The following is a 17206-nucleotide window of genomic DNA, read 5'->3' as shown; positions in this document are numbered from 1 at the left end:
TCACACCTCCAGCAATGCAACTAAGGTGAGCAAGTACCTTCCCCAGATGGAGTGAGCCCTAAGCCACGCAACGGGGCTGGCTTCCAGTCCATGCATCACAGCATCGCCATAATCCACAAATCGTTTCTGATGCCTATTTGAAAAGAAAGGGGACAAAAGGACACGTGAGCAAGGAGCAAGAAGGGAGAAAATGAAGACAATTTGGAACCCTCTCAGACTGTTTGCTGCCTGACGCTAGGCCTCAAGTCTTAATAATAAAAGTAATTTATTATTTATACCCCACCCATCTGGCTGAGTTTCCCCAGCCACTCTGGGCGGCTCCCAATCGAGTGTTAAAAACAATAAAGCATTAAGTATTAAAAACATCCCTAAACAGGGCTGCCTTCAGATGTCTTTTAAAGATAGGATAGCTGCTTATTTCATTCACATCTGAAGGGAGGATGTTCCACAGGGTGGGCACCACTACCGAGAAGGCCCTCTGTCTAGTTCCCTGTAACCTCACTTCTCGCAATGAGGGAACCGCCAGAAGGCCCTCGGCGCTGGATCTCAGTCTAGGGTGGGCTTGAGTGAGACTCAAAGAAAACTTGCCTCTCACACACTTTCATCAACTTGGTTCATGGTGGGTGTGTGTGTGTGTGTGTGTGTGTGTGTGTAAGTGGGCCTTGACAGAGAAAGGCAAGCTACCTTGGGCTCTGGAGAGAGAGAGAAAGAGAGAGAGAGAGAGAGAGAGAGAGAGAGAGAGAGAGAAAAGCAAAAGCTGGATGCTCTTTTTGCTTCCCCTCCTAAGTATTTGTCTTGGACCCCCCTGAAAGCACTGTCCCATCCAGGGATAGAAGGATCCTAAGAAGAGTTTGGTGGCAGCCTACCTGAAAGCCTCTGGTACAACTAGTCTACCCAGACTGGCAGTCATGGAAGGAAGGGAATGGAAGCCAGCCTCCCCCATCCCCCCCCCCCAAGTTCCATTAAGTTCAAAGAATGGGAACGGACTATAAAGAGGGATGTCACTGACAGGCAAGGCAAATTCATGTTCTTTGAGGAATAATAGTAGTCAGTTTCTTCTTACTTGTTGCAGAAGTGGTGAGCACACTTAACCAGCATCTGCATGCAGTGCACCGCAATTATTCCAATCCCAAGCAAGCTGAGAGGACCCATCTAAACAGTGCAAGAAAGAGAAGAGCATTAGGAGTACACTCTCGTGGCTGAAGAGAGAAATGCAAGTTCTCATTTCAGTAAACCCAACCGTAGCCACTCGTCAGAAAGAGAAGCTCACGCTCTCCAAGAGGTTTTTTTCCGAGGGACTTACCATCACTGAGTTAAGAGTGATAGAATATAGCATGTGCGTGTGTTCTTGTATCTTTTAATTCTTACAACAGGAATGGCAAAGTCATGGCCCAGGAGATGTTGCTACGGCTACCATCAGCCTCAGCCACCATGGCCAATGGCCAGGAATGATGGCGTTGTAGTCCAACGCCATATGGAGGACCTTTGGTTTCCCATTCCTGGATTACACACCACCTTGTGTGGCAACTTAACATTGCAGGTGGGAAGCTACCAGATCTGGCTTGCCTGGGTGGCTATGTTACGCCTCCACCATCGGAGACAGTCTGCCTCTGAAGAGCACAAATGGGGAGAGTGTTTTTGTTCACTAGTCCTACTTATGGGCTTCCCACAGGCAGCTGGTTGGCCAACGTGGGAAGAGGAGGCTGGATTAGTCTGATCTGGCAAGGCTCTTCTTCTTCAATACTAGTTGATGACCTAAATCACATTTGAACTGGGACTTCCTGATTGACAACTTAGTCACTCAGCCACTATGTTGCACCAACTCGAATGGAGCATAGAGGTCTGTGTAAATGAGAGGAGCTCTGAAGATGGGCATCAAGTGGTCCAGTTACCACAGTAATCAAGAAAGGCACGGAAAGGGCCTGGTGTCTTGGCAAAGGCCATTTCCCCTCATTATGGCACTGCTAGGTTTCACCTTTTGGGAAACACACAGCTCAGCCTTCCACTTGCAGGAGGAAAGTCCATTTTCTGCCAGCAGTGCTGAAGAAGGACAGCCACCTCCTGCTCACTGCTGGCTAGGAAGGACCCTTTGTTAGAGGCTCTTCCTACACTTCACGGGCAAACCAAGAGCAGCAGCACATCAGCAGCTCAGAAGGAGAAGGAGGCCACTTGATAGATCAAGGGCTAAGGAGGAGGACTAGAACAAGGATAAGGAAGGGGGAAACGGAATCTCTTCTTAATGCGCAGGCTCTTTGCCTCACACGGTTGGGGTGGAAGGTGCATGCGCCAAACGCAATCACAGAGGTGCTGGTGCTTCAAAATGGAAGCCTCTGAGGTTCCACTGTTAAGTAGAGAGGGCACTAGTTGTTTGTGCATGCCTATTGCTTTATTTAAACACAACTATATCCTGAAGAAACTCTTTTCAGCCCTATTTCACTTTTTTCACCTGAAAAAGTTCCAGGTTCTCAGTTTCTTCTATGACTTCTCTGTTGGCTCCTTTTGGTTCTTGTTTTCTGATCTGACCATTCCTCCTTGGAAACATGACGTGTGCAAAAGGCAGCTCATGATCCAGCCACGCTTAAGTACCAGTCTCAGCCAATTTCACTGGGAGAGTTATGCACCTGCCCAGGTCCTTTCCACTCCCTTTTCCAAATTGCCTTGTTTGCTGGTAAGCCCATGGGTAGAGTTTGTTCTTTTTAACTCAAGTTATTTACGGTATCAAGCACTTAGGATTTGAAAACAATAAATATTACAGATTAACTTGTTTGTGGCTAAAATATTGCTAATAGCTTGTGTGTAGCTAACATAAATTCTTTTGTATACAGTATCTCGTAATATGAAATTAGAACTATTTTGATGCAACATAGCTTAATTGCAGTTTTCATCATCTTGATTATGTGTCCCTGAAGAACCTTGTTGTGTTGGAAGAATCACAGAACTGCAGGGTTGGAAGGGACCCTGAGGGTCATCTAGTCAGGCCCCCTGCAATGCAGAAATCTCAGCTCAAGCATCCATGACAGATGGACAGCCAACCTCTCCTGAAGAAACCTTCCAGGAACCTCTCGTGGGAGTCTGTTCTACTGTCTAGCAGCTCTCACTGCCAGATAGTTTCTCCTGATGTTTCGTCAGAATCTAATGTTTAGCTGGAATGCTTATGCCCACATTGTGTATCCTAGAAGAAAGTTAGGGAGCATAATTTCAACACGCTTGAGGAAATTTTTTTCTAGGTTATGGCCTACATACATCTAATACCTAAGCAATGTTACAAAACAGAGAGTAGATCTGTTGTTCAGGCTGGTCTGGGCTGCTGTTGCATAATGTACAAACAGGCACTTCCCTGCTGCTTACTAGTAGAACAGGAAGGAGAGAACCCCGATAATGTTTTTGACTTAGATGTTTTGGATGGCTCCTTTGAAATTGCTAGAAATCAGCTCTGTAGCTGAAGGCTTCCATTTATTTAAAAGGGCGGGTACTCATAGTACATGCTTTCTCTGTTCTGCTTGCAGCCTGAATTGAAGTAGGATGCTGGAGCTTGCTAAAAGCAGTCAAGGACTACTTCCCATGCTACAACTCTAATTAATGAAGAAATTGCTCCCCTGATTTCTTCCATTCTTTCCTTTGATTCTCCCTCCCACAGCGAGTGAATCGGTAACCAGATACAGGTACACAGAAAATGGATCAGCATCTCAATATACACAGTCTGATGTAGATGAAAGGAAGAAAAGGAAAAAAGAAATGGGGAGAAGTTACCCACAGATTTCATTTCACCTTTGCTGTCTTGGTGATTCTTCCATGCCCACCAGAAAATGAACGTGCAGCTTACCAACTGCTAGTGATTAGATTATTTTGTGACTGCGGTAGCCCAACTAAGATTAGAACCGAGAGTTCAGATCTTAGGGATGATGGGAGTTGTAGTCCAAAAATATATGGAACCCCACAGGTTCCCTCTTCTGTCCTAAGCCATCAGCACAAACGTCATTTGTCATTTGTCAAACAATAGAACCTGCAAGGTCATCTTGCCTTGTACAAAAGCTGGCTGAGAGTAACCACAGAATCTGAGCAACTGGAACAAATGCAAAAGTCTTACCACAATGCCAGCATTTTTGATGGCCAGTGGGAGCCCCAGCAGGCCGGTACCAATGTTGCCTTTCAAAAGGTGTATTAAGGTTTGAAACCATCTGAGAAGAAAACAAATGGAGAGAAGGCCATCAATAACATTCAAGGGAGCATCCCTATTTCTCCCCAGTGGAGACAGTGAATTGTACATAATCTGAGAAACTAATTTCAACTGTGGTTTAAACTACGTGCAAAATTTAAGATACAATTAAGGATTAGGATGCACTAATGGACAAGCTGAAAAACTGATTCTGTTATTAACTTATATTTGAACTTGTTTATTTCCACTCAGAAGATGCTCTAAGTGGTTAATAAAAATAAAAGGCCAACTAACATCTTTTTTTTATTTTTTACTTTTACTAACATATTTTATAAACTTCGTAGTAACAAAGAACCATCATGATTAAGATAATGTGGACAAAATAAAAAAGGGAAAGAAGTAGGAAAGATGGAGGTGGATTAAGTTCATTTGAAAGAAGGCAAAACAGATGAATCTTCACTACACACTTATAAGGTTTTGATGCATTAGACAAGCCTCTCTGGAGAGACAGCTGCATAAACCACCAAGAGAACTGAATTTTAGGGCATACAATCTTATTTCAGGTCTTACATTTAGAGCAGAATAATTCCCATTTGTCTTCTCTCACAAGGTAGAACAGAATATATGGGAGAAGACACTCTTTAAGGGTAACCCAGGCCCAAGCTTTAAGTAGTCAAACACATTTACTGTAGTCTGGAAACAAATCAGTAGGATGTAGCCAATGAGCAACTGGTCTCACATGCTTCTGGCAGCTGGCAGCATTCTAGACCAGCTGAGATTTCTAGAGTACAGAGAGCATGCTATAATGACATCTCACAGCCTTCAGAACAATGGTCAGATCTTTCGTCTACAGCAGGGATAGTCAGCATGGTGCCTTCCAGATGCTGTTGGACTACAACTTCTATCAGTGCCAGCCGGCATGGACAGTGTACACGGATTATAGATGCTGTAGTCCAACATCACTTGCAGGCCATCATGTTGTCTATCTCTAGTCTGCAGGAAAGGTGAATCAACAGGTGAATCAACTGAAGCTGTAAAAACAAACTCCAGGCTGCAGGTAGGACCCAGCTCTGAAGCTTGCTCTAAGTTCTTCAACGGATTAACCAGCTGCACCTGAAACTCCTTTTGTATGGGGAAAGGGTGATAAGAACAATAGCCAGGGCAAAGAGCAAAGTAACATACGATATAAGTTAGAGATGTTTCGGTCATTTTAATGAAGAACTATGAAATCAAATACTTTTTGAGGCTGGGAAGCGTTGCATTTTCTCCTGGAAACTAACACAAATTTATTGCATTTCTCTACAGCAAAGTCTTGGTTTGCTCCTGCACATAACTGTTACTGATCAGGGACACCAAGTCTGGGACTTCAAGGAACCCAATACATAAACAGAGAGCAAAGCAAAGTAGGGCTCATTATTTTAATTGGTTTCAGTACACAGAACGTGGGCAGAGGGCAGGTTTTCCAAGTTCAGAGTAGCCCAGAGGAAGTAATGTAGATGTACAATGCCTCTTGGAAAAAAGGTGTGCTTGCAAATCATGGAGTCCTGCGGAAATAAAGGGGCCAGAAAATTTATAGAGCCCTGGTCTTAAATATTCTGAAACTTCACAATAACCTTGGTGGACTGAATTCATGCACCCAAGGGTCTAAGAAGTGCCCCAACAAGTGACATAACTGCTAGATGAAAGAAGAATTTGGGTTCAAGTCTGAATGCTTACTTCCAACAAACTTAGAAACTTAGCCATGCATAAGTGGTGCATATGATTACTCTCTGAGGGTTGTTGTTGTTTTTTTGTATTTATGTCCTGGATAAAGCCTTGCAATGTCCACTAATTTTATCTCTCTCGCCTCATTGAAAGCAATTTGTCTGTGCAATAGCAAGCAAACAGATTCCAATGAAGAGCACAATCACTTACGTTGTCCCGTTTGCCTCTCCAAACCGCTGATAGGACGAGGGGCTGGAAAAGTTGCTCAAGCCCTCGGGAGGGCTACCATCCGGAGACGCTTCTGTGGAGCTGTAGTCGTTGTAGTCTTCACTGCGCAACCGCCTGGTGGACATTGTGGCTGCGGGAGAAGAAGCATTAGAAACCACAGCCCCTGCCAGCTCAATGCTTCCTCCCGGGGCTGCATCCATCGCATGAGGTTTCTCCGGATGGGACATTGCTGCAGCACAGGTGCCCTGCTCTGATCCCGTGGAGCAGGTGCTGCCAGGGAGAGTTATTATATAGTGGCACACCTCCTGACCTACGCAGGAGGAGTTGCAACAGGAGCCACCTCAGAGGAGAACTCCAGATCAGAGGAGTGCTTTAGCACCAGCACTTAGCTATAATTATCACTGGAGTCAAAGAGTAACACTGCCAAAGTCCGGGACACCCACACTTTCCCCCTGAAGGCAAAACCGAGATAGCCACTCTTGATTTCTTCGGCCATCGCTGCTACCTTGAACGTTATCAGTATAGGCATCCAAATTTAGCTGCTGAATTTGTGTCTGGTTCCCCGTCCCCCGCAGTCAGAATAAGAGGCACATTAGAAGTCAGCACCTATTTCCTGAATCCTGCAATTTGCCCCGAGTGATACTGATGAAAAACCAAAGAAGGGGGTGGGGGCTTTTTCTATCACCCAGGTTAAAGAGGTGGGCTTAGATTTCAGGAAAAAGAAAGTGTTCATGCAAAGAACTGAAAGTTTTGCTTCCTCTTCCATGCACACTGATCAACTTGGGTACAAAAGAGTTTACCCCTACCTTTTTAAAACATTGCAGTGATTAACATCAGATACAGGCTCCCACATGTTTCAAGGTTAACCAGGTAAATCCTACAGTACTTTCATCTACGAAGACTGTTATCTATCTCAACCTCTGCCAAGGTGATGTCCTTCAGTTGTTTCACACTACAACTCCCATCAGCCTCAACCAGCAAGGCCGATGGGAGCTGTTGTCCCTAAACAGAGGGGCTGATGGGAGCTGTAGTATGAAACACCTGGAAGGCACCAGATTGGCAAAGGTCAATTCAGCTATTCCTGTTCTTCCTAAACACCTCCTGTTGCTAAAATATACCTTTCCACTGGGAAATAAAATGCAAGAAAACATAAACAAATGCTACTCAACACCTTTATTTTTCTTTCTTGGCAATGATAACCATAGCTGTCAACTTTTCCCTTTTCTTGCGAGGAATCCTATTCGGAATAAGGGAATTTCCCTTTAAAAAAGGGAAACGTTGACAGCTATGATGATAACTGATACTCAGTCTGCAGAAGACTGGATGAAATGAAGTTCACTGTGGAGATTGAGAACTTCTTTCTTCTTTCCTTGTGATTTTAGGAGCAACAAACTACAAATATGTCAGTAGGCTTGATGCATATAAATGGCATGACTAATAAGGACTAACTAAGAGGGAGGCACACCCATTGAACCTGTGGGCCATGCATTGCCTTGTCGCACAGGGTGGGGGAGCGAGACCAAAATTTGACACATACATGCCCTCATGCTGCCTTCCCAAAAGCAGCTAAGCAAGGTGCAGGGATTTGGGAAGGAGGTGCAAGACTCTGGCAGGGTCCTAAACCCCTCCCACCTTCTTCCCAAAAAGAGAAGTGCTTACCAGGCTTTGGGAAGGAAGAGGGAGGACTCTAGGACCTTGTCAGAGCTCTCATGCCTCCTTCCCAAAACCCAGCACCTCCTTACCTGACTTTGGGAAGGGAGCATTAAGGGCTGCCAGGGGCATCAAATGTTGCCAAGGGCTGCCAAAAAAAGCCTAGAGAGCCACATGTCGGACGGCCTTGCTTCAGACCTACTACAGTGGTGCTCCGCAAGACGAATGCCTCGCAAGACGGTAAACCCGCTAGACGAAAGGGTTTTCCGTTTTGGAGGCGCTTTGCAAAACGAATTTCCCTATGGGCTTGCTTCGCAAGATGAAAATGTCTTGCGAGTTCCTGCAGGTTTTTTCCCCTTCCCCCCTTTTTCTAAGCCGCTAAACCGCTTATCAGCTGATCCGATAAGCCGATAAGCCGCTAAAAGCTGCTAATAGCGCTAAGCCGCTAAGCCGTCAATGGGCTTAGCTTCGCAAGACGAAAAAACAGCTAGACGAAGAGACTCGCGGAACGGATTAATTTTGTCTTGCGAGGCACCACTGTATTCCCAGTGCTTCAAACCAGTTTAGAGGATCAAAAACCTATTAAGTGATTCTCTGTTCTCTCCTTCCAAAGACATAAATTCTCTCCTGTTATTCAGAGTTAGTGATAAACTACAGTTTGCCATTACAGCCAAACGATAGTTTGTACAAGACAGAGGAAAGAATGAGAAAGTAGAATACTCATTCATGTACCACCAAATCATGGTTTTGTGTTACATCTATCTGAGCCATTGTTTAAGAAGAATTTAAAAGATTTTTTTCTCTAATTTATGTCCATGCAGCCCATACAGTTCCATATACACATAATGTGTGAACCAAATTATTCATATATTTAATTAACAACAGTTTCTGTAGGTTCACTTCCCTTAGGTTTTATAAGTTCTAATGTGACTTGAAATGTGCCAAGATTTTGGACTGCCAGGTGCAAGTTTTTTGATATTTTTTGCTGCTTTTCTGCTGGAATTTGTCTGGCACCTATTCTGCTTTATATTAATATGTTTCTTTCACTCTTCAGCATAGGGCAATCTTGCTGTAATGCAAATGCAGTGCCAGTAGTAATTATCTAATTTATTTATCTGATTTCTATTCCAACAGCTCATATCTTGAACCTGCAATAGAAATGCAGTACAGAACACACCTCAGAAATACGCAAGCTATGCAAATGCATAGTATAGAGATAAGTTTTCCATTTCATTCACATATGCACACTGTACACAGAATGGAATGGAAGTTTCAGTTTCATCATTGAATTCTCCCCAAAACAATTGTTGCACCATCTTAGCTGAATTTAACATACATTCAGAATATTCCAATAACCTGCCACTGCCAAAAGATATTAAACATGGAGCAATCTCAGCCTTTGCACCAAAAATGGACCCTAAACTCTATCCTTTTTTGCAATGGTAAAAGGCTACAATTTCCAACCTTTATATAACAAAGCAAACCCTAGCTACGCAGAGCCTAACAACTTATGCTGCAAGCTGTTGTGCACAAAAAAAACCTCTTGCACAAAGTAGTCCAAGTACAGATAATTACACAGCAATAGCTGTGTACTCCCTCCTATCCCACTAGATATATCATAGCTGAAGCAGAACACTCAGCAACTAGGTATTAGAGTCTGAGTACTGCAAGGCACAGATAATCACTCTCTTATTCTCCTGTCCACCCCTGGCATAATGCCATCCTATAATTACCCCATCAATAGGTAGTGGGGTTCCTCTCTTTTGAAAACTAGCCAGGGAAACTAGCCAGGGAAAAGTCTCCTCCCCACTGATGGCATGGATTAGATTAGAGACTATGAAGTAGCAGGAAGCACAAGAGGCCAATTCCACTACAATCAGCCAGAACAGCTAGAGGAGGTAAGACCTGGAAAAGTACTGGAGGAAGGGTTACAACCTCAGATACAAGAAGAAAAAAATCACAGAACAGAGAGATCCTGAGAAGATATTGACATCATAACTGGTGATATACCTTAGTGAAAAATCAATCGTGACAACAGTACTGTAAAAAGAAAAAAGTTTACATAGCTTTGTTGTCTCCTAGGTGACTGCCTCCTAAGTACTGCAAAACAGCTGCATTACTGGTCCCAGTGCTTTTTATCTAAAAAAAAATGTTTAAGGGTACTCTCATTTTCCCACTCATATTGAAATACTGCCCCACAATGAGGCCAAACATAGATTCACAAAATGTTTAGGGGTATGCGTCCCCCTGCATCCCCCCCCCCCAGAAAATAAGCACTGATTGGTCCATTTAGCTTAGCATAGAACTGAAAGCAGTTCTCCAAGGTTTGGGACATTTATTTTTCCCAGTCCTACCTGGATACCAACTGAAGCTGGGATCTTCCACATACAAATGTTGGATTTGCCAGTGAGTTACGACCCCTCGCCAATTCTTTGATAATGCTGTCACTCACAGGAGCCTTCACTGAAGTGAATGCAAATATCTACTTGCCACGGAAAATCACAAGTTTGTGAATTGCTCCAGATTCTGCACTGCTTTAATCACGACTTGGACTCTCCCTCCCCCCCAACCCCTGTCCTTCCTTTAGTTTTTCCCCAATTGTGTTTACTTTGATATCACACTACAAATTGCTATGATCCATTGCAGAGATTTCTTTTTCCTTTTCTTGTTTTTCTTCATTGGTTGTATTGTTAAGGAAAAACCAAAACCAGCACCAGTAATAATACTTTGTAGGGAGTAAAGTAAAGAAAAAGAAAAAGAAAGTCTTGGAGGAGAAAGGCCTATAACATACTTACATGACCACCCTTGTGTACACACAGTGCTCAAGTAGCTCCTAGAAGACAGCAGTTCAATGACAGCCCCAGTCCCTGAGGCATGTTCCCTTCCTCGCATCCTCACCTAAATTTAATTAACCTAGCAGTGTCTTTCTACTGAGCACTGTATCCCAAGCACTTACTGCTGAGAGATATTGTCTATGAGATTTAGTTGGCACTTCAAATCCACCATATATTTTCCGCCCGATCCAACCTCTCTGCTCGACTACATTTCTTCACAGCTTTCCCAATCTACACTGGCTCCTCAGCAAGAAAACCTTCTTTTAGCAGATACTTCCACCTAACTTGCGTAACTACTGCAAAGTACCGGTAACTGGATTCCAGTTCTGCTATGCAACTTCCTCCACTTGGGCCCTCGCTTTCCCAAACAGAAATAACCTCTGTTTAGAACATGAAAAGGACATCTTCGTGTGCAGTCATTTGCTGCGGCTACTAATTTGGATGTTGCTGCGTACAGCAGCGTCCAAGCACATTAAACAAAGAATAATAAAATAAAATGACACCTACCCGATTCGCAAGTGCAACCTTCTCTCCTCTGTTAAGCAGCTCTTGTTTCCCTCCTTCATGATTCCTGAACTGACACTCCAATGACTGCTACCCACCCACCCCAGCCCTGCAGGGCAAGCCAAACCTTATCCTTGGCAAAGAACAAAGTCGCCCATGACCCCTGCATGCTTAACGTTAAATACAACAACATAATTCGTCCTCGCCAAGCATGCATCTCATGATCTAGCCTCTGACATGCCCTTTTCTGGGGTACGTTGTCTCGTGACCCATTCCAGATCTGTACGTTATTCAAGATCATAACAATAAACAAAAACAAAAACACGGCCAATCAATCCCTCCCACACTGATGCGCAAGCACATATGCAGCTGCACCTGACAGGCTCCTGAGCCCACACCTCTGCGCGCACCCCTTGGGCTGCGCACCTATCCTTGGAGCCGAGTCACTACACCACTTAACCTTGCTGCCTGGAGACATCTACCGACTTTGCATCTCCCGTCGTGCAGCAGGGAACGCGCGTGGCCCCCTTTGCCAGGCTAAGTCCGCGCCCACTTAGGCTGGCAGCCGCCCCAGCGCCCGTCCCCCCCCCCCGTGCCAGCTTCCCCGCAAGCCTTGCAAACATCCCCGCTCCATCGCCCCCATCACTCACCAGTCCCACCCCGGCAGGCAGGATCCTTGTTCCGCCTTTCCCCTTTCACCGCCTTTCCATCTTGGCCTCTTCCTGCGGCAGGTCATCTGATCGAACCGGCTTTGTATGCTCACGTGGCTCAGCCGGAGGAGCGGACGTCACGCCGAACTCTTCCAGCCCAGGGTGGGGATTTCTCCGAAGCTGCCGGTCTCCACTTCCGCCCGGACAAGGAGCGCTGCTGGGGATAATGCGCATGCGCAGCGGCGAAGCCGGAGCATCGCCTGGGTGGGTTAGGCGCGCCTGCTAGAGGGCAGCGCCAGAAAGGAACTCTTCCAGGGTCGTTCAAACTTGGATTCCCCCCTCCCCAGCCGTTGTTGGACTACCACTCCCATCACCCCTGACCACTGGGTCCTGCTAGCTAGGGCTGATGGAGTTGTAGTCCCACAACAGCTGGGGACCCCAAGCTGGCTAGCCAGCCCCCGAGTGGGAAGGAGCGCCTCTCCAGAGCAGGGGCGTTTGAGGTGACCTGCAATTGCAGGAGCCCCACCTGGTCGTCGCCTTCGCCTTCTTTGCATCTGGTGGTGGAGTTGGGACCACGAGGGTCATCTAGCCCAACCCTCACGAAGTTCATCTTTTGCCTAACGTGGGGCTCGAACCCACAACCCTGAGATTAAGAGTCTAATGCTCTACCAACTGAGCTATGTTTCAGAGTTTTGCAACAAATGCTGCAGGCCTTTTAAAAGTACACTCTTTTCCCCTCAGAGATTTCTGGGTACTTATTGATTACCCCTTACAGGGTGACTTCTTGTTGTTATATATTTATTTACACCCTGCTCCCCCCCCCATGGGACTCAAGGTGGCTTGCAGATAAAAAGAAGAACCTCCAAAGACCATCCTTAAAAACAATTGAACATGGCTAAAAATTAAAACATATTAAATTAAATTGAAAAGAATATATATATTCTATCTAAATTATATGTGCTTTAAAGGTGTGGTGTGTGTAAACAGCAATCTTGACTCTCACGACAGAGGGCTTCCACAACAGAGGCAAGAAGCTGAAAATTGCAACTTGCTTTAATGACAAGAACAGAACCACACCCTGATTGCTCAAAGAAAGGAAGCCAAAGCTTAGGCTGGGTGGAGGGCCGGGCTCTGGCCATTTCCACGCAGTGCTGTCTTCTTCCCTTATCTACAAGAACTGGGAGCAGTTCGCCTCAGGCCAGGCTTGCGCTAGGCTCTGCCTCATTCTATAGCTGACCACCAGAACAAATTGCACAATGCACATTGCTCCCATTCCACAGTGAGAGAGGGTGATGGGGCGTGGGAGCTTACCTGCGTTTTCTCCAGGACACTTCCTGAGCTTCCAGGTTGGGACTACAGCACCAAACCAGACTGGTGCAGCTCAGTGGTAGAGGACTTGTTTTGCATGCAGAAGGTGCTGGGTGCAAGCTCCAGCTATTGGGGGGAAAGGGGCTTCTGTCTGACACCCTGGAAAACCAGCTAGTGTTGGATGAGATGGGTGGATGTTTGGCTCTCCAAATCAGCTCTCATAATTCCTGATCATTGGCTATGCAGGTTGGGATGGATGGAAGCTGGGAGTCATACACATCTTGAGGGCGACAAGTTTCCCATCCCAGGTATAGACCAAGGGTAGAAGGCAGCTTCCTGCATTCCACGGTCACAAAAAACTGCTTTCCAGGTAAGTTCCCAAATTCAGAATTGATGATTCCTCAGATGCCACCACCAAGCAGCATTCATCTCAAGGTCTGAGACTCAACTGAGCTTGTGTACGCATTGCATATTCACTTATAATGGGATTTCCATAGCGTTGTATTCACTGCTACATATAAACAAGAATATCCTGCTTGAGGCTAAATGGACTACATAATCTGTGTAACTATCAGCCACTCTATCCAGATGTAGTTATGTAGAGTAATGGTAAAAACCCAACGCAAGGCTCAGTAATACTCCAATCCTCAACCTTCAGCATATCTCTCCTATCTACTTTAGCATAATAATCAGAGGAAATAGTGGGAAAAAGATGATGCATCATTGCAGCGTGGGTGCATTTTGTACTACGCCTAGGCAACACCAGTTAGGCGAGTCTTAAAATGAGCCTTGCATTTGAAGACGTGAAGAGAAATGCAAAACTTACATAAAATGGAGGTGTACGCAACTGCCGAAAAGTGTAAGTTAGAAAGGATCCTATAGGGACGATTGATAAATTTTTGGCTCCATGTTGATAGAGAGTGTTTTTTCTATTCTTGCATTTTTACCATTAGGTGGATTCACATGTTGAAAAGATGTGGCAGCAGCTTTTGGTAAGAAACTATAAATACAACTGCCTGCACAACAAATTGCCAGTTCGACAAGCTCCAATAACCCAGGACCAGGCAACAATGTCTTCTGAATTTGCAGTGGGCTCCTTCTGTATGTGATCATTGTAACCTTTGTTCTTTGTCAATGAAATTCAGTGTTGTAGCATGTGTCACTGTGACCCTCCCAAAGATTTGCATGGCCACACTTCCACATAAGTACAGTGGTGCCTCGCAAGACGAAATTAATTCGTTCCGCGAGTCTCTTCGTCTTGCGGTTTTTTCGACTTGCGAAGCACCCCTATTAGCGGCTTAGCGCTATTAGCGGCTTAGCGGCTATTAGCAGCTTAGAAAAAGGGGGGGGAGGGGGAAAACTCGCAAGGCGTTTTCGTCTTGCGAAGCAAGCCCATAGGGAAATTCGTCTTGCGAAGCGCCTCGAAAAACGGAAAACTCTTTCGTCTAGCGAGTTTTTCGTCTTGCGAGGCATTCGTCTTGCGGGGCACCACTGTACACAATCGTAGACCAATCAGACACTAACACAGCAGCTATGGAATAAAAAGATTTTATTCAATACTCTCTTATGGCACCAACACTAAAGGCCACTTGATTTTTTTTCCATCATAAAGATGGATACCACAAAATAAATCAGCTAGCCGCTGCTAAGCATTCAGGGTACAGATAATTTAAGAGATGATCAGAATGCAGATGAAATCAGTAGGAAATTGTGATTATTTGTGAAATGTAGCTAGCTCAAAAAGGGTTTTTTTTGAAGAATGAAAGGTGTTTTCCTAAGTAATATATTCCACAGGTACATATGCTACATCAGTCATGTTCCATACATCTATCCATGTGATTATATCCAGCATCTGGACACACCACGGCCATTATTATTTAAGGCTTACAAGGCACTTTAGCAACATGGTCATATAAAAATATGGAGTAATACTAGCAGGCTGCCATATACCCAGGACACAGGTCTGACAATTTAACATCGGGAGCACAATAACAACTGCATGCTTACAATGCAAGACAGCACAGCAGTGGTTTTGTGTGCAAACCTCTTAGGCAGTACTGTGGGGAAACACTTTTTTATTGATGCATTTGGGTGCAATTATTTGGAAGAGGCTGTGGGGTTATTGTGTGATGCAAGAGGAAACGAAAGAGTCGTTTCTAAGCTAGAGGGCAATATATTTTCTTGTGCCACTCCCCATAACTCTGGACGTGTGAACATTAAATATATTAAAAATATTTTAAAACCTACGCAGATGAAGCAATGCTGCCTTGCCAAGTCTAGCGCTGACAAAGGGATTTGTCACTAGGACTTAGGCCCTCCAGGCTGATATTTTAAGTGGACTGGAAGAATGATTTGTTAGGACTAGAGACAGCATTGAGCTGGGAGGACTATGATGGCACAGTAGTTCTTCCTTTAGACTCTTGCTCCTCCATAAGTTGCAATGCATTTTCCACAGAGTCTCAATATTTGTTTGCATAGGAGGGGAACAAGAAGCACATGGTGCATGGTAGAGATGGGTTAGACACAAAAGTATGTTTGGAACATGGAAGGACCAGCTTTTGGGGAGTTCAGATATTCAAGATGGCACTGTGAAATAAAGTGCACAGTCATCATGGCCTATCCAGTATGGCACAAGGTAAGGAGGGTTACTACAATTAACACCCCCACTGAATACATCAGGCAGAGTTCAATTAATGTCAGTACCAACAAGGGTAATAAAACAGGGCAAAGTATGTTGTATACCTGGAGTACAGGTACAAATCCTTAAAAACGTGCGAGGCTTAAAACAATCACCCTACAAGCTTAAGGTCTCATTGGGAGGAAAGCAAGGTGGAGGGAAAGAAAAGGAGGAAACACACCTAAGGGCTCCTTCACACATTATGGAGGTTGAGGGAAGAGTTTCCATGAGCACCAGCCAAGCAGGCGACTAATTCTTAGTCCAGATGTCCAGGCTCAATGTAACAGTCTCTTACCAGTTCCGCACATGCAATATGTATTCGGCAAATCTGTTCATCACCTCAAAGAACACAGAAATTATACACAGTACTCAAACTGTCACCATATGGCACAACAACTATACATCTTATATTCATGTCATCAGATTACTTGGCTGATTCATGCAATTAGATTACTTGGTTCATAATGGTACCATTTAGAATGTTAGATTTTTTGTTCTCCTTCAATCCAGAGCACATCTCCTTGAGAATAATAGAGATCTGTGATTCCCCCGCCGCCACCCCCTGACTCCCATCAGTGTGGGATTAATTGGTTCCTTGGGAAATAGAAGTTAAGCATCTTTCATTTTCTAGTTGAACAAGAAGAGAAAATTCCCACAGAATTGGAGATGTGTCACTTTGCCCAACAGTCCCCAAACTGTCCACAGATACCTTGGGAGAGCACTGCAAGCATTTGGTCCTTTTCCAGAAATGTTGGCAAGAGTCTTACATGAAATACCATACAGATCTTTTATGCTGAGCGTTTTCCTTCTGCTTTTATCAGAAGCTGACTTGAACAGATAAATCCCACCAAAAACCCCTCTCTCTAACCAAGCACCAAACTTCTGTTCAGAAGATAAACAGGAGCATGAAACAGCATTTATGGTTTGGAATCAGGAGGTGTAAAGTGTGTGTGTGTGTTTTATAGAAGGCTTAGTTCTCTTCATTGTCCCACTCTCTTGCTTGGATCTAGTTCTCATGCACAAAGTTCAACTTAGGCAGCACAAGACTAACAGATATGGGCCTTTTGAGGGATTGGAACTGCTTGATCATATAGCATGCTTGGTGTATGGCAGAGTGAAGGAGCCACCTTGACCAAGCAGGTGTTGCAGAAGTAAATACAGAGGAGATGGTGGAGCCTGCCTGGCTATTTTGATCTGTGATGCAGAAAGCAGGAAGTGTGGTTTCTTCCCTTGGTTACTGCTTCATGAGTCTGCTCAAGCTATCCTGTCAGAATACCCCAACAACCTTTCCGTATTCTGACAACCCCATAGTCTGAGACCCTGGGGGTGTAGAGGAATCTTATGGACGGTGATGCATAAAGATTATGCATGTATCACTTTACCAAGCTGAGAAGTTGCACTTACATCTATCTGCATAGCCATTATGCACTCCCTACCCCTGTGTAGCATATATATCCAGGGTGTTTAGAGATGTTTAGAGATGATGAGAGCTCTG

General features: G+C 44.7%; 1 protein-coding gene and 1 long non-coding RNA gene across 4 annotated transcripts in view; both read right to left on the bottom strand.

Moving 5' to 3' along the window:
* Positions 1–11870, bottom strand: part of LOC309336096 (proton-coupled amino acid transporter 1-like) — a 41672-nt gene extending 29802 nt beyond the window's left edge. Inside the window, exons 1-5 of one of the 3 annotated variants that reach the window (XM_081851546.1) lie at positions 11727–11870; positions 6071–6218; positions 4088–4178; positions 1064–1152; positions 38–133 (exon numbers count right to left, since the gene is read on the bottom strand). In XM_081851546.1, the coding sequence (XP_081707672.1) occupies positions 38–133; positions 1064–1152; positions 4088–4178; positions 6071–6213 (419 nt within the window). In that variant the 5' untranslated portion in view covers positions 6214–6218; positions 11727–11870. Of the gene's footprint in view, positions 1–37; positions 134–1063; positions 1153–4087; positions 4179–6070; positions 6219–9800; positions 9863–11079; positions 11183–11726 lie in introns of those variants that run through there. The other 2 variants (XM_081851547.1, XM_081851548.1) reach the window with 2 other exon arrangements.
* Positions 11871–14566: 2696 nt separating this feature from the next.
* Positions 14567–17171, bottom strand: LOC309336130. Its single transcript, XR_014153900.1, has 2 exons — positions 16839–17171; positions 14567–16143 (listed from the first exon to the last, which is right to left on the bottom strand). It is a non-coding gene; the product is annotated as an uncharacterized lncRNA (long non-coding RNA).
* Positions 17172–17206: the final 35 nt, after the last annotated feature.

This window comes from Podarcis erhardii (assembly GCF_964252035.2).
Source record: "Podarcis erhardii genome assembly, chromosome: 2".
Lineage (NCBI taxonomy): Eukaryota > Metazoa > Chordata > Lepidosauria > Squamata > Lacertidae > Podarcis > Podarcis erhardii.
The sequence above is the reverse complement of the archived record's forward strand: the minus strand, read 5'-3'. Positions and strand labels throughout refer to the sequence as shown.